General features: G+C 32.9%; 3 protein-coding genes and 1 long non-coding RNA gene across 5 annotated transcripts; 2 read left to right on the top strand and 2 right to left on the bottom strand.

The window, feature by feature from the left end:
• Window positions 1–1,207: 1,207 nt before the first annotated feature.
• On the top strand, window positions 1,208–7,690 carry LOC148176228 (uncharacterized). Its single transcript, XM_088034730.1, has 7 exons — window positions 1,208–1,347; window positions 1,591–1,773; window positions 4,921–5,115; window positions 5,161–5,355; window positions 5,404–5,583; window positions 5,632–5,820; window positions 5,873–7,690. The coding sequence occupies exons 1-7, from the start codon at window positions 1,330–1,332 to the stop codon at window positions 7,391–7,393; spliced, it is 2,481 nt and encodes an 826-aa protein (XP_087890856.1). The 5' UTR covers window positions 1,208–1,329; the 3' UTR covers window positions 7,394–7,690.
• Window positions 7,691–12,290: 4,600 nt separating this feature from the next.
• On the bottom strand, window positions 12,291–14,412 carry LOC148176227 (uncharacterized). Its single transcript, XR_015770042.1, has 4 exons — window positions 14,077–14,412; window positions 13,231–14,024; window positions 12,500–13,167; window positions 12,291–12,447 (listed from the first exon to the last, which is right to left on the bottom strand). It is a non-coding gene; the product is annotated as an uncharacterized LOC148176227 (long non-coding RNA).
• A 393-nt stretch (window positions 14,413–14,805) lies between these two features.
• Dhod (dihydroorotate dehydrogenase 2) lies at window positions 14,806–16,172 on the top strand. The gene is made up of 3 exons (XM_088034183.1): window positions 14,806–14,891; window positions 14,938–15,886; window positions 15,935–16,172. Exons 1-3 carry the CDS (start codon window positions 14,871–14,873, stop codon window positions 16,126–16,128), a joined length of 1,164 nt encoding a protein of 387 aa, XP_087890309.1. The 5' UTR covers window positions 14,806–14,870; the 3' UTR covers window positions 16,129–16,172.
• Window positions 16,173–19,239: 3,067 nt separating this feature from the next.
• LOC148176225 (rhodanese domain-containing protein CG4456-like) lies at window positions 19,240–20,370 on the bottom strand. 2 transcript variants are annotated; one of them, XM_088034878.1, is made up of 4 exons: window positions 20,235–20,370; window positions 19,764–19,904; window positions 19,551–19,710; window positions 19,240–19,504 (listed from the first exon to the last, which is right to left on the bottom strand). In XM_088034878.1, exons 1-4 carry the CDS (start codon window positions 20,260–20,262, stop codon window positions 19,444–19,446), a joined length of 390 nt encoding a protein of 129 aa, XP_087891004.1. In that variant the 5' UTR covers window positions 20,263–20,370; the 3' UTR covers window positions 19,240–19,443. The 2 variants fall into 2 exon arrangements, with proteins under 2 accessions (XP_087891004.1, XP_087891005.1); XM_088034879.1 differs by lacking the exon at window positions 20,235–20,370 and adding an exon at window positions 20,076–20,180.
• Window positions 20,371–20,375: the final 5 nt, after the last annotated feature.

Below are 20,375 nucleotides of genomic sequence, written 5' to 3'. Positions count from 1 at the left end.
CATAGTGACATTAAAGTATGGTTCACATTTGTTTTTTTTATCTAAATTTCAGTGACCACTCATGGTCATGTAATTTTTATGAGAATTTAACTAATATAGATTCGACCAATCGGAGACATTTATTTTTTCAAATTAACCAATCACAACAAACTTTTTCTGAAAATTTCACAAGTGAAATTTCCGTCAATTCAACGCGGAAATACCACGCGATCTGTCAGTTCATTATAGTATATTATGGAACGCGTTTCATAATGAACATTTTGCCGCACGCATAAACTAGTAAGTGCGGCAAAATGCATTATGAACAAGTATCATACGCTATTTTTTCTATTTCGCGTTATTTTAAACGAAAAAACTTGATTTCGAAATCTAGGGAATTTTAGGGTAGTTGGCATTTGCAAAATGTTCGGGAAAAAAATTCTAAGTAGCCAAATCCAATTTCAGTCAGTTTGCCAGGTGTGACGTTTTGAGGTTATCGAAGCGCAAGTGAGCCAAGAGAGCGAAGATGTTGATGATGATCATGATGGTTCTCTTGCATCCAAAGAGTTTTTCTTCGATGAATGATTAAGCCAAGTACAACAAGAAATAATAGTGTATTGATCGATTTATCATGGTTTATCAAAACCAAAATCTAAATTGTCAACGTTGACCGCAGGTTGACGGTTTGTTTGCTGCAAACCTAAGAAAAATAAATGCCCCTGGAAATATTGGCACGGGATTGGTCCATTACGATACCGAAATACGCTCAAACGAGTATCGAAATATCTTCATTATGAACGCGAAATAGAAAAAATTCTTTTAATACTTCAAAACTAATTTTAATTATCCACATCAGTTTCTCGCAAGGATGCCACCTTTAGAAAGAATTTTGGTAACTTGTAAAATTTGCAGAATGTACATGGACAAACTGAATTTTGAAAGTCTGCTCCTCATATGTACCACTAAAATAAAATTTGTACAGTCTGTTTTTTGATGTAGAATTTCAAAATTGAGCTGTTTTAAGAAATGTGTTGGAAAAACTACTTCCACCGAATGTACCAATTATGGCTCAACAAATAAATGTTAGAATAATGGCTATCAGAACTCTCAAAACTCTTCATTATTCATCATTATTCATATATATTATCACCAATTTATTGCCCCACCCAATTAAAAAGTTGGGTAATTCCGCGAAACGATAACATGAGTGATTTCGCGGGATTTCCGCCTCACACATGGCTGTTCAGTTTTACGAAGTTATTCTTCATAGTGTTCACACCACTGCCAATTGTTTTCTCCGACTTTGAAAACGGCGTTGTTATTCTTCGGCCGGTCATCAATCGGACCGCAATGTCCAATCGACAAGAAGTACGTAACGTTAAAGCACAATCTTAATTTCTTCTTCATTATAAATATTTTAATGTGTCGCGATTAAATGTGGCCTCGGCTACATCGTGGTATCGTGTTCTATTCTTAGTTTCGCGAGGTTGCCTCAGTGTAAATAGAAATGAATTTGGATTTTAGCCCAGCTTCTTATTCTAATTAGGAAGAATTAGAAGAAGAAATAGCAAAGAGAATTTTATATTTTAAGATATCTGCTATTTGTTCTAGAAACCGTATTTTTGTTACACCTGTAAAGACCATTTTCCAAATGAAGACTCCAAAATCCACAAGAAGTCATCTCGACATATAGAAACTCAAGAAAATGGTTTCACAATTTGTTCTTTGTGCAAAGTGGAATTTCGTCTGAAAGAAAAACAAAAGCACGCGAAATCAGAAGTCCACAGAGAAAAGGTGAATAAGAAATCAGAGATTTCGATTTCGAATTTTATAGTTGTTTATGAGACTAGTGTGTTATGTAGCTAATAGCCATAACACAGGAGTTCCATATAAAATTTTATCTAACACATCTACAAATATTTTCTAGGAGTGAGAACAATTAGAATTTCTAAATCAGCTCCAAAAACTCATTTCATCTAAAAAAGCTTTGGCGTGGTTGACAAAGAATCGACTTATTTTGTTACTCATGTAAATTCTTCACATCTACCATTTCATAAATTTCATTTATTTTGATAAAATGTTGTGACAATTTTTGAGACAGCAATAATTGCTAGCGAGTTTGTCTTGATTAAATAATTACGCCAAGGGCTTCAATAATTTGAGAGTGAATTTTTCTTATAACTTTCTAGTGAGTTATTTATTACTTTACTTGTTTAATTTTATATTATATTTAGTTTAGTTTTATATGCATGTGTTGCATAAAATTAATTTATTGTTTTAATTCTCTAAAGCAAATTCATACAGAATTGAGGAGTAATCATATCTGACACAAGTCAGTAAATAATTACTGTGCTAAATTACAAAATTGTACAGCAGAAGAAACAAATTTTTTGTGGCGGTCTTTAACTTTCGATTTTTTTTTATTTTTTGCTTTAATTTTGTTAATTTTAGCACAAGAGTCTTTAACTTTATAAAGATTTATTGTTTTTAACTTTGTATTTCTTGTATCAAATAATAAAATTCTAGAGCACAAATGACAAATTAAAAAAAAATGGGTTAGAACGAACTAAAAATTTTGTATTTATTGTTCTGACTCAGAGTAAATTTTGACCCTGAAGCATTAAATTTTATGAACGTTGTTATTTTTAACATACTTATTAAACACGCAAAATTTAAATATCACACATAGACAAAAATAGTTCAATTTTAAAAATTCAAAAATTTCAAAAATTTTAGATTTATTGCTTAAATTCTATTAGTTTTGACACTGGACTAGTTCAATTTATGGAAGATACTCCTCTTTACTGTCTTAATTAGTGTGTCGAATTACAAAATTGTAAAGCCCAAGAAACTAAATTTTGAAAATTTTCTGAAAGCAAACAACTTTGAAATTTATAAGTAGATAAAACTTTCTAATTTGGTGTGTCTAATAGAGAGATCGAATCTAGCCAATCCTAAAAATTTAGATTCTTCGGAACAAGATTACTTACTATATTTTTTAATTTCCACTTTCTGATGATATTTTTTTTTATTTTTCCTTCCGTGTAGATCCAATTTTGTAATTTAATGTGCCTATGCAGAGATCAAATGTAGCAAATTCTAAACATCGTGACTCAAAAACTACCTAATTTACATGACTAAATATATACAGTATGTCCCCGGATTGAGTTCACAAGAGGAAAAAAAAAACGTTATTTTTTATTTTACAGAAAAATGACAAAGGAATAATATTTTTTGCTTAATTTAAAATAAATAAATCTTTAATTAAAATTTTAATATTATCAAGCTGTGTTCTGGAAATCGAAAAAAACAAAAAATAACGAAGAACTTTTTTATTTTAATTTAGCAAAAAATGTCAAAGGAATGAAATTTGTTCCTTAACTCAAACCAATTTCTACTATTTGATTGACCCATTACCTGTTTTAGCACATAGTTCAATTCTAACTCGTAATTCTTTAAGACTGTTTCGAATTTTCTCAATTATTGTTAAGGATGCAATTGCATTTTTTTCCCATTTTTTAATACTTACACATTATTAGGAAAATTTTTCTTTAATCTTTAACGCACTATTTGATTTTGTGAATCCACAGCCTGCTATTATTTGAATACGATTACAAAATTTAGTAAATAAAAATAATGAAAAAATGAATTTTAAGAGTACAAACTAATAATTTTGAAATTTTAATTGCAGATTTATCTGTTTTGAAATAAGCAAAAAAAGTTATTCCTTTGTCATTTTTTTTGTAAAATGAAAAATAAACTTTTTTTCCCTCTTGTGAACTCAATCCGGGGACATACTGTATATTATAAAAAAAAACACTTGCTGCTCAAATAAATTTTAAATTTTTCTTTGCATGTCGAATCAATTTTGTAATTTGGTGGGTCAAATAAAGAAATCGAAGCTAGTCAGTCCTTAAAATTTAGACTTTTCTGCTCAAAAACTGTCTAATCTACAAGAGAAAATCAAACGTTTTTTAAAAAACTTAGCACTCTCTCCTTGATCCCGGAATACAATTTTTTATTTTTTTACCTTTACAGATCTAATTTGGTAATAATTAATTATTTGGTATGTTTAACACGGAGATAGAAACTAGCAAATCTTGAAAATCTAGACTTCTCAACTCAAAAACTGTCTAGTTTACATGACTAAATATGCTTTTTGACCAAATTTACATTTACCATAAAAATAGTTATTTGTGTATTAAGGCCAAAAGTGTTTCTTTTTTGAGCGAGCCTATTTTTAATGGCCGAGGCGATAGCCGATGGCACTTTTTGGCCGTAATACACACAAGATTTTTTAGGCGATATCATTAAATTTACAAGTTAATTATTCTTATTGATTTAATTATTTATAACAATTGAATAATTGCAAATGTTTATGAATCTTTCAGAAAAGTTCATATTTTCTTTATTTACATTTGCAGTTTCAGCACGTGTAGCTTCACAATTTGTATGAATTATTGTCGATTTGATTTTACCCAAATAAGTATAAAATTGAGGATAATATCGGTATCTATGGATAGATGGCACCACCATAGATCGGCCGAAAATGTTTGCGGCCAGAAAAGACTCACTTTTAGGCCGCTTTTAAGGCCTAAAAATCTCATTTTTAGTTAAAATCGCCTAAAAATTTCATTTTCAGTTTAAGTCGCCTAAAAAATATATTTTTTGCTAGTGTAAGTAGATACAATTTTCTAATTTGGTGTGTCTAATGTGACGTCTTTTCAACGAATAAATAAAGTTTTATGATTTTGCAAGATGTTAAGCAAAGCCGAAAAATTCAAAAGTGAACGAAAAACTTATTTTAAAAATATGTTTGAGTCTTGATCTGATCTGATGGATTTTCGGATTCAGAATCACAAGGCAATTCTACTTTCGAAATGACTCTCCATTACTCCAGTTTAAACTTCGTCAAAATTTGTGCTTTAATTGTGCATTTAGCTTCAGAATGTCTTTTGCCACATCTGCAAAGAAGACGTTCCACGAGACAAGTGGAAGGATCATCAGAAAACCTCCACGCATCTCATGGCAAAACAGGAAGCGGAAGTCAGATGTAAGCTTTGCAGGGAAAAATACAAATTGAGGGAAAAAGAGGAACATTTAGAAACAGAAGCACACAAACAAGCCGCTGCTGAGGTAATTATAGTGCTGAATTTTTACCATTATCTAATTTCTTTTTAGGACACGTATGACTGCAAAATCTGTAAAGAACTAGTTATCAAAAAAAACTATAGAAAGCATAAAGATTCGCCTCAACATACTGAAGCAAAGAGAAACACGAAAGTGATCTGTAAGCTCTGCAAAGAAGAACTTGTACTAAAAGCAAAAAAGGAACATTTAGAAGGGCAAGTACACAAAACAGCCAGAGCTTCTAAGGTAAAATTTTTGAATTCTTCCTCCCAGAAATTCCAAATTTTTTTTAAGCCATACTATTGTCGCATCTGCAAAATATGTGTTCCAAATGAAGATCCTCAAGTTCACAAAAACAAAATTCGACATTTGGAAATACGCCAAAACTCTAAATTCAAATGCACTGTATGCGACGTCGAATACTTCTTAGACGAAGAAAAAGAGCACAAGCAAACAGAAGTCCACAGAAAAATGGTAAACAAATCTTCATAAAATCAAATTTATTAAACGTTTACCACACAGCTCAAGAATGTCTTTTGTCGCATCTGCAACGAAAATGTTCGCCGCGAAAAGTGGAAGGACCACGAAAAGTCCGGCCAACATCTCGACGCAAAACAGAGCACGAAAATTAAATGCAAGTTGTGCAGAAACGAATACGTACTAAAAGAAAAGGAGGACCATCCAGAAACGGAAGCCCACAAAAGAGCTGAGGTAAGACGCTCCGATTGAAACTTCCCTCAGTTCTTCTTCTTCTTTCTTGTAGAAGTATCTTCTTCGTCCGAGCTCCGGTGACAACCAATCCTATATCGACACTCTGGCGACGTTTATTGCAATTCGCTTGCTATTGGACACCCAGCAAGACTTCCAACTCTCCATTAACAACGAAGAACTGCAAGACTTCGGAGACATCGTCTTTCATTTTCCCCGAGAAAAAACAGAAGTTGTGGCGATTCGGTGCAGGAGATCAGTCAAAGGCTGCTACGAGAGTGAAGTTTTAAGCGCGGAAAGAGGTCACTTGAGTGTTAAAGCCCAGTACAAGATGATGGAGAAACTGGTGAAGAAAGAAGATGTGACGTTTCTCCTCCACACTGTGTCCAACTTGGTGATGGAGCAACGCGAGTTTGCGTACGACGTCGGCAACTGGAAGGAAAAGGACGAAGAAGTAAAACGATTTTGGGAGAACAAGAAGATCAAAGTGAAGACGTACCGAAGCAAGGAGAAGGATGTTTTTAACGCGACCGACTACTTCGGCAATGTCTTCATTTTTAGAAATAAAGACTTGGATGAGACTTTGACGAGATTTAGAATGTACTTCAACCAAAAGGACGAAATTGAGTTGAAGTCTTCAATCAGCGCAACGATCCAAGACGTGCTTAGAACTACTCAAGCTAACATCTCGGAGGATTTGGTACGGTACGTCCGAGTGAAACTTAAGACAACGAAAATCTTGAAGAGGAATGAAATCGTAAATAAAATGACAAGAGATGATTTTGAGGTGAAGTTGTCAGAGTTAGTTTTGCTACCATTGTGGGTCCAACCTAGAAGTGCCATCGGTAGGCGTTTGGATCTGTGGAACAACTTGACTCAAAAATTTAGGATTGTTGTTCTGAAGAACCACGAGTTGGTGGGGAAAGTGTACTCGGCGATCACTTATAGTCTTAACCAGATGGTAGATTTTGACTTTGAGGGCTCTAAAGTCATTCTGCAGTTTCTTTATCTCACGTTATGGAAAACTGGGGTGGCTCCACTGGTTCTTAACATTACCACGGAAAAAGAATTGGAGGTCCTCCATGGCGTGGTGACACTCCTCAAGCTTAGATCCTCCTTGAAATTTGTTCTACTCGCAGATTTTGATCATCCTAAGAGTGTCGACGTTTTTTGTGATCTTTCCGACTTGGAGACCGTCGACTCCGAGCTCTTGAACGCGATTCTGGAAGAAAAAATAAACATCTTAAATCTTTCAATCCCTTTGAGAGTCATACACGATTCTAACAAAGACTTCTTGAAGAAGGTAACCTCCGACGTGCTTTTGAATGTTTTAACTGGGAATTATAACTTCGTGGATGCTGCCGATGTGGCGTTATCTGAAGAGATAATCGAAAATACTCTAGCCTTTGATGATCATACTCTTGCAAATGTTAGAGAGTACCTAGAGACGCAGGGAAGAGTGAAGGAAGGGCTATCGTTCTTGGTTACTGTGAATGAAGAAGTGAGCCAAGTTCAGGTTCCACCGGAATTGTTTGTACCAGTAAGGGCCTCCGGAGGCTCCGGATGTGGCAATTAAATAAAGAATTAAATAGAAACAATTTTTCTTATTCCGTACTGTAAGAGTTACATTGCAGCATTGTTTTTCAATTGTTACCAATGCTTTAAGAAACTCCTTAAAGCACTGTTTTGAGAATTGCTACTCGTGTCAATATGTTGAAAATGACGGAAATAGAACTAAACTGACATAACCACTTGAAGGACCACAAGTCAGTACCATGGTACACGTTCATGATCTTCCAAATTAGAAAACGAGGCGAAAAAGAAAATGTTTTGACATTGTACAGGGATCGGAAAGAACTTATTAGTCAGTTAGAACGGGATGTAATTACAATTTAGTTTTTTTTTTTGATAAGATTTTTCATACGTATATTAATTTATTTAAATGTATTTTTACATATGATTGCTTACAAGTTAAACGATGTTAAAAATATACAAAGTGCAATAGATAGCTAGGACATACGTTTGTATAAACAATAAGATTATAAAAAGTTGTTAAATTGTTTTCAAAAATTTTATTTTAACTTATTAATGGAATTTATACAAATACTAGTCTTTTATTACTTTATTACAGATTAGTCAGCATTATAACTTTGTTTTTCATTTATATACAGGGTCCGACAACACTTGTATCTTTAATTTTAAAGATAAAATTTTGAAAATTTGCATTCGCTCTTGATAAAACTATAGAAACTGACTCAAAAATTTGGAAAACATACCTATGAGCGAGGCTAGCTTTGCGATGTCACATCTCAGCTTCGCTGTTAGCAGAGCCTTGCGTTTGTATTACTTTAATTCGATTGCTGTCTTTATATTTGAAAATGAGGTCGAAACAGTGGTGTTTTGTACCAGGATGTAAATTGCTATTATTAATGCACCCCGAAAAAATATTTATAACAGTTTCTTAAGACAATAAGAAGAAAAAAAATTGCTTTTCGGCTGCGAGATGTTCGATGTCTGATGTCTCTCTAAAGTGTAATATTTTAAATTTATTGTAATTAATTATATTATTACCCATGGTATATGCAGGTATTAGGTTAATTTTTGATTAACTTTAACTCGAGTCCACATGCTACATACTCTGACTTTATTTGTTAGAGTGTTTTATACAAACTTAAAAATAATGAATTTTTTGCTTAAACTGAAGACTTTTGTTATATCCGAAACAACTGCCAATTGTACCTTTTCTCAAAGACTTGAAGCGTTGGTGGTTTCAATAAAAAAAAATTTTTAGCCTAACGAAAAAACTATTCGAAGAAATTTACCAATTTAGTTGCGACTTTTATTCTATAGAGTCTATACTCTATTCAACAAACAGTCCCCGGATTGAGTTTGTAAAAGGAAAAAAAAACTTTATTTTTAATTTTACGCATAAATCACGGAATAATAGTTTTTGCTTAAATTAAAACTTTAACATTATCAGACTGTGTTCCTAAAATCGTATAAAACAAAAACAAAAAAAACACAAAAAGTGTTTTAGTTTCCGCCTGAATATTTAAATTTCGTTAGCCAATTTTGGCAAAACCGTCATGTATTTTTAAAATTTTTTTGCACCACTGCGTTATTTGAACAATATTCTACAAAATTTGGTACAAAAACATAAAGGTTGCATTTTTTGCATTCTCCCTATTGTGGCACATTCATGTTTAATTAGCTCAATCACAGAAGCACTGAAAGTAGGTAATGCATTTTTCCTCTTTTCAATGAACTCCAAAGTTCATTGCGTCAAAAATGTTACGGAGGAAGTAATTAGTTAATAATTGTCAAAACAGAAATATTTTGCTATTTTTAAATTAATTATGTGATCATTAAGAACCGATTCGTTACGCATTAAATATAAGTACTCTAAAGTACCTACGAATTCCATGTTCAAAGTACAAACTGTATGATTGATCCTAAATTAGAAAACGGTACTTAATTATTCAAAGTAGGTACATTTTAAAATTTTGCTCAGACTGTTTTAGGGCCTTTTTTATTTGGGGTTGCTTTCTGTGATTGATAAATAAACTGTTTTCATAAAAATACTGCCCTCTAATAAACAAAAATACTTCCTTTACAATTTTTTTTTAATTTTAACTTTTTAAGTTATTTTGTTTTTATATTAGATATGCTTTCAAGCCATAAAATTATTATTATGCAAAAAACGATTTTTTTAAACAAGACACCTTTATTCACTAGTGAGTCTTCAATGGTACGAATTGTACATAAAAATTCCCGTCTCAAATAAGCTAATTATTACCTGCAACCGCTGGATTTGACACGATCACAATAAGACGTTTTGCTTTCAAAAATCCCGAAACCAACATCATAATTTCTATTCCAAGAAAATGTTGTAAATCCTTAAACTTCAAATCATCCAAAAGTAACTAAAAAAGGATTTCGGTTTCTTAACATAATTACTTAGAAAAAGACTTTTAGAGGGGGATAGCCCCTCTACTTTATCCCACTACAACAGCAAATAAAGGGATGGAAGACTCAATATCTGTGGACACTCGTGTTTTTGACTGTGCTCGACTTCTGAATCAGTTTATTTTTCTAAATTTCTTTAGTGAGTTTTGTTGTTCAATGTTGGTGAGTTGCTTTTATTAGAGTTGCTGTTTATCACAGATATACAGGGTGGGCCAACGAAAACGAAACAGAGGCGTTTTGAGCCACTTACTAGTGGAATTTCAAAAAAACCTGAGACAGGTCAATTTTAGTTGTGAGGGGGACACACAACACACGTATTTACAACTTTTTGCAGTCAACTTCCTATTATTATTGGATGATGTTTTTGAAATAGAAGGGCTTTCATAATAAAGAAAATTTAGAAAATGTGTTTCAGTTGTGTGATCAAGAGGGATTTGAAATAGTGAACTGATAAAAAACAAATAATACACTGCACCAAAAAATTAACACAAAATTGTAAAATTTTTATTAATATTTTTCCGGATCAGGGGTGCGATTCTCGAAATCACACTAAAAGTTTAGTGCACTAAATTTTTAGTACGAGAAAATCAGCATGGTATCAAGAATAGTGTATCAGCCGTGGCAAAACGTAGCTCAAAATTTAAAATAAAGTATAATTAAACACAAACAGACAACAGAACGAAATAATCCGGTCAAACAAAATGTGTTAGATTTTAAAGAAATAGTATTTTTCCAATCAGTGGTGTTGCAAAAGAGAAATATCATGATAACACTAAAACCACCGCAATTTTTGGAGTAGGATTTGCATTGTCTTGAAATTCAGTCTTCAGTAAACCAAAAAGTTTTACGGAGTTTTCGATCCCCCACATTTTTAAGCAATTTTCTATGTATTTTGGTTTCAAGTATTAAAAAATTGGATAAGAAATGCAGTTGCATCCTTAACAATAATTGAGAAAATTTCAAACAGTCTTAAAGAATTACGAGTTAGAATTTGAACTATGTGCTGAAACAGGTTATGGGTCAGTCAAATAGTGGTAATTACTTTGAGTTAAGGAACAAATTTTATTCCTTTGACATTTTTGAAAAATAAAAAATAAAAAAGTTCTTCGTTATTTTTTGTTTTTTTTTCAATTTTAAGAACACAGCTTGATAATATTAAAGTTTTAATTAAAGATTTATTAATTTTAAATTAAGCAAAAAATATTATTCATTTGTCATTTTTTTTGTAAAATGAAAAATAACGTTTTTTTCCTCTTGTGAACTCAATCAATATATATATATATACAGGGTGGCCCATCTAAGACTTTCGGGCTCAATATCTTTGTTATTTATGAACGGATTTTTCCAAAATTTAAAATATAATTTCTTGAATAGGTAAGGATGATGTGACATTACCAGCGTCATCCTTGTCTTAAAAATGTTAATTTTACTTGTCTTATTTTAAATTTTAATTAGTTAAAAGTTATGTCATTTTATAAAACAGCAATAATTATACGCGTGTGCCAAAAATCAACCGTCTAGCAAGTCAAGTTGCCGAGAAAAAGACAAAAAAGGACCTCAACATTTCCAAAAGATACTAACTGATAGTCGGCTATGAAACAATTGACTTCTACAGCGAGTTTAGATTTTGGACATCCCTGACTTGTTGATGAATCCGTGACATTCATGACATTTGTGACATTCATTTGAGGTTATGTTTATTTTTGAGCATTATGATGAGGACTATTGATTTAAACATGCACATTCACGATTTTTTATCTCGATCTTTTAGTAACTAATCACAATGCATTGAACCGAGCATCGTTTCTGGACATTTGTGATATTTCTCGTTTGAGGTTATGTTTACTTTTAAGCATGATGATGAATATCATTCATTTAAACTTGCGCAGAACGATTTATCCCGATCTTTTGAAATTGAAAACTAATAACAATGCATCAGACAGCGTTTTGGTGCAAAAATTTCATAGGCACAAGGAAATGTGAGCGAAAAACTTGTTGAAAGTTGGTCGTCACCAGAAAAATGATTGCAGAATGGTTCGTTATGAGGTGCAACTAGTATTTACGACTTCTTTAGCACTGTCACAGGTTTATTGGAAATGGAAATTCAGTGACACGTATGCAGTGAAGCGATTTGACTCATTTATGATTGCATTTGCGTTAAAACAGTAATCTCATTTATGATGAAGACAGAATTAGATGATCACAAGATTTCGTCCTTTTTCAGGAAACTACTTTACTTTGATTAACAAATAATTTGTTACAAGGTATTTTATTGTAAGGTACAAAGTTTTAACAGTGAATAAACTATGCCAGTGACAATTATGGCAATGTAACACCATATTTTCTACAATAGTAATGAACGAATGTACAAAAATTTACAAATGTATCAGATATTTACACTGTTACAACATGTGTCTGTACTTTGAACATTTATAACAAGTGCAAATAATGCTGGAATATTGTAAGCGTTTGGTCACTGCCATTTTGCTTGTTGGCGATGCGATGAGATTTGGCTTTTTTTTACTAGCAACTCATTTCTTGAACTTTCTTGTAACGAAATGGACACAAACAATTAGGGGCAGCATAAGTTTTTGGATATGTTCTGTGATGGCGAAGAATGAATTTGAGGCCCCTTGGTCCGAGCAAATCGCTTGTCGCTTTCAACTGGAACAATTGCTTCGATGATACTAGTCATTTTCCTTCGCTGAACACTTACCATATAATGTTGCGGCGACTCTTCATCGAATTCATCAACAAGCAGGGTTTTGCACTTTTAGCAGCTTGGTTACTGTCCGTCAAACATATCCACCCATGTTAGAAGAATCCAAGTGGCATAGTCGTTCATGGTGGTCAACAACACCGTCCAGAACGTTCTGCAATCGTTCTTAATGCTTGCAGCAGGGTACGATAGGGTGTCAATAAGAGTCCTTTACATGTTTGCATCTTTTGGCGGTTCATTGAGAAAAAACAGGTTCAATATTGAAAGTAACAGTCCGTGTTGAAGTATCATTTTCAGTGTGTTGAAAGCAACACTTTTCACTCTTTTTTCACTCGTCCAAGTTATTAATTGGTTGTTTAAAGAATTATCCCATTGAAAGAGTCGACCGACGATACTTTGTTAGAAATATCATGTGTGCAATTTTCATTAGAACGCAATTATAAATGATGTTCATTGTCATTTTGTTTCATTTTTTTCTTGCACTACTTCTTTGACTCGTTATTCTTTCTTAGTGAGAAATTGTCTTGATACCGTGCAAGCACATTTTTCATATGATAATAGAAGGGGTATAGTGGTCCTAGATCGTTAGGTAGTTCGCAAGGTTTGTTGAAGCAACAAATACAACTCGCAACATCATGCACCATATTCAGTTCAAAAACACGAATCTGAAATATCAGATGTAAACAGTGTTCCTACAATTTGCAATGACCTTAGAAAATGTAACTCACTATTATGCGTTTTTGGTGATCCAAAACCGCTTAGTTGTCGGTAAGTACATGTATCTGATTTCCATATTACTTATACGTCTTGGTATCATTAGTTGGTTTCCTATTCAAAGTTTCCTATTCAAATATTAATGGTACTGTACGACCAATTTGGACTTGAAAAAACTTTCATGATAACACCTTTTAGCATGGCGGTCTTGAAAGTGTGCAGAATTGTGCCTACATTTGTCGATTCGACTTTGTTTCTACAAATCATAATTGAAACATACGAATTTATTAGTCGCATAGCCACTAAATACCACAAAACTCCGTTTTGACATGGGTAAGCTTGTCTTTGCCGTTGCTCTTGTAGGTTCTAAGCCACTCAACGATACAGCATTCTTCGTTACTTTTGCATACCAACTATACCGACTGCACCAGCATTTTTCGATAGCAGCACTACGTCCTAGATTTCATACGTATTGTGAACCAATTTTGACTTCTTGACTACGGCAGTTCACATATTGGAGCTTCGAGCTTAATCTACTTTGGATTAATGACATGATTAAACAAAAGAAAAATGTTAAAAGTATCTAGTACCATACATTTTATAGGCGCAGTAAAGAAGTTTGCCGAAAAAGGATGAAATCAGCTAATTCTGTCTCCATCATAACTGAAATAACTGTTTTAACGTAAATGCAATCATAAATGAGTCAAATCGCTTCACTGCATACGTGTCACTGAATTTCCATTTCCAATAAACCAGTGACATTTCTAAAGAAGTCGTGAATTCTAGTTGCACCTCATAGCAAACCAATCTGCAATCATTTTTCTGGTGATAACCAACTTTCAACAAGTTTTTTTACTCACATTTCCTTGTGCCTACGCATTTTTTGCACCAAAACGTTGCCTGATGCATTGTGATTAGTTTGCAATTTCAAAAGATCGAGATAAATCGTTCTGCGCAAGTTTAAATCAATGATTTTCATCATCATGCTCAAAAGTAAACATAACCTCAAATGAGAAATATTACAAATGTCAAGAACGTCACTGACGTCAGCGATTATTGACAGACCGAACGCAGGGATGTCCAAAATTGGGCGTGGGAAATTATTTTTTTCATAGCCGACTATGATTTTGCATCTTTTGGAAATGTTGAGGGTCTTTTTTCTCTTTTTCTCAGCAACTTGACTAGCTAGACGGTTGAGTTTTGGCACACTCGGATAATTATTGATGTTTTATAAAATGACATAAATCTTAACTAATTAAAATTTAAAATAAGACAAGTAAAATTAACATTTTTAAGACAAGGATGACGCTGGTAATGTCACATCATCCTTACCTATTCAAGAAATTATATTTTAAATTTTAGAAAAATCCGTTCATAAATGACAAAGATATTGAGCCCGAAAGTCTTAGATGGGCCACCCTGTATATAAATATATTATATTTCAAATTTAATTTAATTTTAATTAATTAATTTATTTTTAAAATATATTTTTAAAACTGACAGCTTGTGGCGCCATCCATTAATCAAAATTGACATATGTTTATTACAGGTATCTAACTTATTCTTTTGAAATCCGCCCCGCCAATAATTTGACAGCTGACTTTGAAACTTATATTTGAGGTTAAATTAAATCTGACATCTGCGAAACAGCGAAATGAGAAAACTTAGTTTACAGGTAACACATAAATTTTCTTTTCTTATTCAAACATTTCCACCCCCAGAGGAAGCTCAGATCTTTATTTCTCGTCAGCGTCAGCGGAGTTGGGGCCTACGCTGTCATCAGTTACTTTAAAAACGATCCAAAGTTCTACAAAAATGTTGTGATGCCTGTAGTGCACCTCCTGGAGCCCGAAAATGCCCACAGACTCGGAATTCTAGTCAGCAAATACCGCCTTCTTCCTAAATCACACTACATTGATCCAGAGTCCCTAAAAATCAAAATCTTTGGGAAAGAATTCAAAAATCCTGTGGGAATAGCGGCGGGATTTGACAAACATGCTGAGGCAATTTTAGGTTTGAAAGATTTAGGTTTCGGTTTTGTGGAAATAGGCTCTGTGACTCCAGAGCCCCAGCCTGGTAATCCCAAACCAAGGGTTTTCAGGCTTCCTGAAGACAACGCTGTTATAAATAGGTATGGGTTTAACAGTGAGGGCCATCAAGTTGTTTCAGACAGACTGCAAACCGTGAAGAAAGACTCTGATGGCATTATAGGGGTGAACTTAGGGAAAAATAAAACTTCTAATGATCCAGTAAATGATTATGTTACGGGGGTACAAAAACTGGGGGCTGTCGCCGACTATTTGGTGGTGAATATAAGTAGCCCCAACACACCGGGGCTCAGATCCATGCAAGACAAAACCGCCTTAAAAAACCTGTTAAAAAGCGTCCTCAAAGCTAGAGAATCATCAAGTTGTAAACCCCCAATTCTACTTAAATTAGCCCCAGACCTCACCTTCCAAGAACTCAAAGAAATTTCAGAAGTAATCACGCAGAAAGATACCAAAATTGATGGTTTAATTATCTCAAACACCACAATAGAGCGCCCCCAGTTCTTATCAAACCACGCCAAGACCGAAACCGGGGGCTTGAGTGGCAAACCCTTGAAAATTTCCTCCACAAAGATGATTTCAGACGTGTATAAATTGACAAGGGGGCAAATTCCAATCATAGGTTTGTGGTTTTATTATTGTGACGAATTTTTCTAAGATTTTTTTCTAGGTGTTGGAGGAATATTCACAGGAAGGGACGCTTATGAGAAAATTCAAGCAGGTGCAAGCGTGGTGCAGATATATACCAGTTTAGTTTATGAGGGCCCCCCTGTAGTGACTAAGATTAAAAAGGAATTGGCGCAACTTCTTGCAGATGACGGGTATAAAAATGTGGCTGAAGCTGTAGGTTGTAATGTTAAATGAATTATTTTTGTACAGAAGTTTTCATATTAAAAGTGTTAAGAAAATGTTTGTAAACTTTTTGTGAAAAATTACAACGGTATATAAAAAATAGGGGCCACATTTTTTCAAAAATTTCGTTGTGTAAAACTTCCAAGGACTTGGTTCACTTTTTTGTAAAGCTCCATAAATGTAGTTTTTTACAATGATTTAATTTTAATATGATTAAAGTACCGACTTACTATGATACTATGATTAAAAAAAATCGAAAAACCGAACATTGGGATACAAATTTTTAAAACTTTCATTTTATTTTCTATAATTTCTGTATTAACGATTTAATTTTAATACTGCCGTTTTGATGCCAACACTGAAGCGATCTTTTTTCTAAATTTTTCGAGAACCGAATTTCGAGTCACAAACTATTAAAAATTTATTGTTTTGAAAATGTATAAAAATGCAGAGTTCTATTTTGGTTCTTATAAATTCAATAGTAACTTAATTTTAATATTAGTGTCGTTTTAAACAGCACCGAAGGACCCTTTTTTCAAAACTTTCTCAAGACCAGATTTCGAGTGACAAGTTATTAAAAATTTATTATTTTGAAAATTATCAAAAATGCAGAGCTCCATTATGTTTTTTGTACATGCAATATTAACGATTTATTTTTAATATAATCAGTGCCGTTTTGAAGGCAATACTGAAGACCTTATTTCAATTTTTTTTTTAATTTTCCCATGACCAGATTTCGAGTGACAAATTGTTGAATTTCAATATGAGCAGTGCCGTTTTGAAGGCAACACCAAAAAACCTTTCTCTGATTTTTTCAAAATTTTACGAAAATCGGATTTCGAGTTTATTTTAAAAAAATGTATCAAATATTCAGAGCTGCATTTTGATTCTAATAATATAAATGTAATGATGCAATTTAAATATCATTAGTGTCGTTTTAATGCCAACATTGAAAGAACTTATTACATAAATTTGTTTTATTTTTTTTCAAATATGAAAAATGCAGAATTTTATTTTGTTTCTTATAACTTTAAGGTCGCTCCATAGAGTCATACCATTCAAAACAATTTTGTTTCCTTCAACATTTTTTATTCATTGATGAACTTTTAAATTCTAGTGAAATAAGAAAAAGTAGTCGAGAAATTAATTCGTGTGTCATTGAAAGACTATAGTTGAAAACATGACTATAAATTAAATGAATTTTCATACTACATAGTTGTTTCTATAATTTCATACATCAAGCATTATGAAACTTCGATGTGCTTGTACTTATTAGCACTTTTAATAACGCTCTTCTAATTGTAACCATTTTATTATCCTCTGTGCGAAACAAGCAGGTAAAAATTTTAGAAAAAATCCCTTGATTTACAACTTCCAAAGCTGGTCAAGAAACCGCAAATGAGGGTACGCTTATAAATCAACCTAGTCGTAAATTATCTGCAAAGTTCAGAGCTTCGATTGAAATTTTTTTAGTTTATCTCACTCATAACTAGACCAATTTTAATGATATCGATTTAAATTTAGCGGGAAAGTGATTGTGAAAGTATTCTTTACTAATTCTAAGTTTAAAAATTCACAAAAATCGGACATAAACTTCTATTCGTAAAACTACCCCTAAATTATCGAATTTTCAAGTCCTTTAACTTTTAAATTAAATGTTTTTTCCAATGTTTGATACTTAGTTTTAGAAGAAAATGTGAATACAAGCAGTTGAGAATAAGAACGAAATTGATACATCAAAAAATAAGCGAAATATTTCGACGATACTTTACATGGGATTCTCCATAAGAAAAATGTCTTGGCACTCGCCTTAACGTTTATGTAGTGTCATTTTGAAGCTAACTCTGAAAAATCTTCCACCGATGTTCTTAAAAATTAAAAAAAAATGTTTTTCTGAAACTTTAAAAAATTCTGTTTTTTTAGAAGTACCACGAATGCCAATCTATATTTCGTCTCTCATATTTAGTATGCGTGAGATTAAATTTTAATTGAATTAGTGCCGTTTTGAAGCCAACACTGAAAAACCTAACTGATTTTCAAAATTTGAAATTTAAACATTATTTGTAATCATTCAAAATTTCCGACATTTTCTTCACATTTCTAGAATTCTTTCTACACAAAAGCGGCATAAAAATAAGTTTTTTCTGGCCGCAAACATTTTTGGCCGATCTATGGTGGCGCCATCTATCCATAGTTTTGCATATTACATCAAGATACCGATATTACCCCCAATTTTCTAATTATTTGGGTAAAATCAAATCTATAAAGTGCAACAAAGGCGTGTTGAATTATTGTATTATTATTATTATTATTATTATTATTATGTCTAGCAGTGCTGCTGCAACATCAAAAAGCACATCAAACCTAATTCATTCAAATTGAGACGCTACAATTCCGAAACTGCAAATGTAAATAAAGAAAATATTGAACTTTTCTGAAGGATCCATAAATATTTAGTTATTCAGTTGTTATAAATGATTAAATCAATAAATCGCGACCTGAGAACTATAAGGTTCTAACTAACATTTGCATTAAATTGATCAGTGTTCACGTTATCAGTGATATCTCTGTTATTTATTAAGCATTTATTTAAAAAAATGGCAGAATCTATTGAAATCATTTTGGCTTGTTAAAATATTAACTCAGTTCTTTTTTATACATGATAGAAAATCACAAAGCAGACATTTTAAATTTTCACAAAAAAATCACTTAGAACCTTATAATTCTCACGTCGCGAAATTATAAATAAAAATTAATTGACTTGTAGAATTTATGATGTCGCCTAAAAAATCTTGTGTATCACGCTCAAAAGTGTCATTGTGCCCTAGGCCATTAAAAAAAGGCTCGGCTAAAAAAGAAACACTTTTTGGCCTTGGTACACAAATAACTATTCTTTCAATTTATTATCTTCTAGGATTTTTTTGTGTTCCTTAAAAGATATTTCCTACTCATTTATTTTGAGTACAACATTTCATAATTTGGTCATAATTTGTGAAAAATGTGGAGCTCTACGACAAATTTGAGATATCTTCCAAGACTTCCATTTTTTTGTCCGTAATTGTACATTAAGACTCAAAACCCATTTAAAAAAAGAAATCATTGCAAAACTGAGAAAAACAAATATAACGATGACAGGATATATTTGCAAATCATATGTAACATAAATTCTTAGAAATAAAAACTACACATTTTGATAACATAATAATCAAAAACAGACATCTCTAAATACGTCTGAAAGTGACACGTGATGTAAAACAATTTTTAAAACTTATTTTAACAAGTAGTAGAAATTCTCTTACTTCTAAGGTGAATCAATACGAATTATGATTAGCTTGGATTCTTGGTGGCCTGTTCCCATCCAGCCCATCCGCCGGGAAAATGTTTGGCACTGCAAAACCAACTTTAAACCAAACTCATTTTCAAACAAAACTCACTTCGCAAAGCCGAGTTTCTTAGCGGCATCTAAAGCAACCTGACTGCGGCGCCCCATGTGACAACTGAAAACGACAGGAGTCTCCAAATTTGGCTTGTTTCTGTTAAATTTCGCGCGGAATTCATCATCACTTAACTGAAAAGTCTCTTCCAAGGTGGCCACTGTAAGAAAACTCACTGTAACTAACATAAAGTAAAATAAAAATGTAACTTACAGGGAATGTTTATGCTACCGGGGATAACACCTGTCTTTTCCAGCTCGGAAGGCTCTCTGACGTCGATAAACAGGACGTCTTTGTTGTTTTCCAAGGACTTGATGTAGTCGAAGGAGACTTCCTCCGCCATGGTTGCCGAATCTTTAAAAAAAATCACACGTTTTAAATTTCCCGCGAAAATTTGAGGCTCGTAGGTCTCCGGTTGACGGTGCACGAATTTCCCAAGTGACGGTACTTTTTTTATTCTAATGTAAGGAAAATCGCCACCGAAGGTTGTAATTACAACTGAAAACGGATAAACCGATCACTTACTTCCGATTATCTCTATTTTTAGTCCGCATGATCAATACAAAATTTTATCTTGTCATTCTGACGCGACCTTGAACCTGACATTTACCGACTGTCAAACGTCGTTACCTACTGGTTGATTTTCCGTGCGAACTTCAATAAGCAATCAATTTTCTGACTCACCTGTAATTATGTATGCACAACTGCACATTTAATTGGCACGCTAATTTAATAAATCATTTTTAATGTTCAAATTGACGTTCACTGACGTCCCCCCTCTCTTTATGATTCATCGCTGCCAACCCAACGCGTTGAAAATCCCTA

The sequence above is a fragment of the Gnatocerus cornutus genome, chromosome 4 (assembly GCF_029298725.1).
Source record: "Gnatocerus cornutus isolate USDA-ARS CGAHR chromosome 4, icGnaCorn1.1, whole genome shotgun sequence".
Lineage (NCBI taxonomy): Eukaryota > Metazoa > Arthropoda > Insecta > Coleoptera > Tenebrionidae > Gnatocerus > Gnatocerus cornutus.
This window is presented reverse-complemented; position numbering and strand designations above follow the sequence as displayed.

Coding starts and splice junctions, on each gene's coding strand:
- LOC148176228 (XM_088034730.1), top strand. Junction 5,116..5,160: donor ACAAACAAGCCGCTGCTGAG/GTAATTATAGTG, acceptor ATTTCTTTTTAG/GACACGTATGACTGCAAAAT. Junction 5,821..5,872: donor AAGCCCACAAAAGAGCTGAG/GTAAGACGCTCC, acceptor TCTTTCTTGTAG/AAGTATCTTCTTCGTCCGAG.
- Dhod (XM_088034183.1), top strand. CDS start 14,871: ATGAGAAAACTTAGTTTACAG. Junction 14,892..14,937: donor TGAGAAAACTTAGTTTACAG/GTAACACATAAA, acceptor TTCCACCCCCAG/AGGAAGCTCAGATCTTTATT. Junction 15,887..15,934: donor GGGGCAAATTCCAATCATAG/GTTTGTGGTTTT, acceptor ATTTTTTTCTAG/GTGTTGGAGGAATATTCACA.
- LOC148176225 (XM_088034878.1), bottom strand. CDS start 20,262: ATGTGCAGTTGTGCATACATAATTACAG. Junction 19,905..20,234: donor TTGTGCATACATAATTACAG/GTGAGTCAGAAA, acceptor TTTTTTTTAAAG/ATTCGGCAACCATGGCGGAG. Junction 19,505..19,550: donor AAGAAACTCGGCTTTGCGAA/GTGAGTTTTGTT, acceptor TTGGTTTTGCAG/TGCCAAACATTTTCCCGGCG.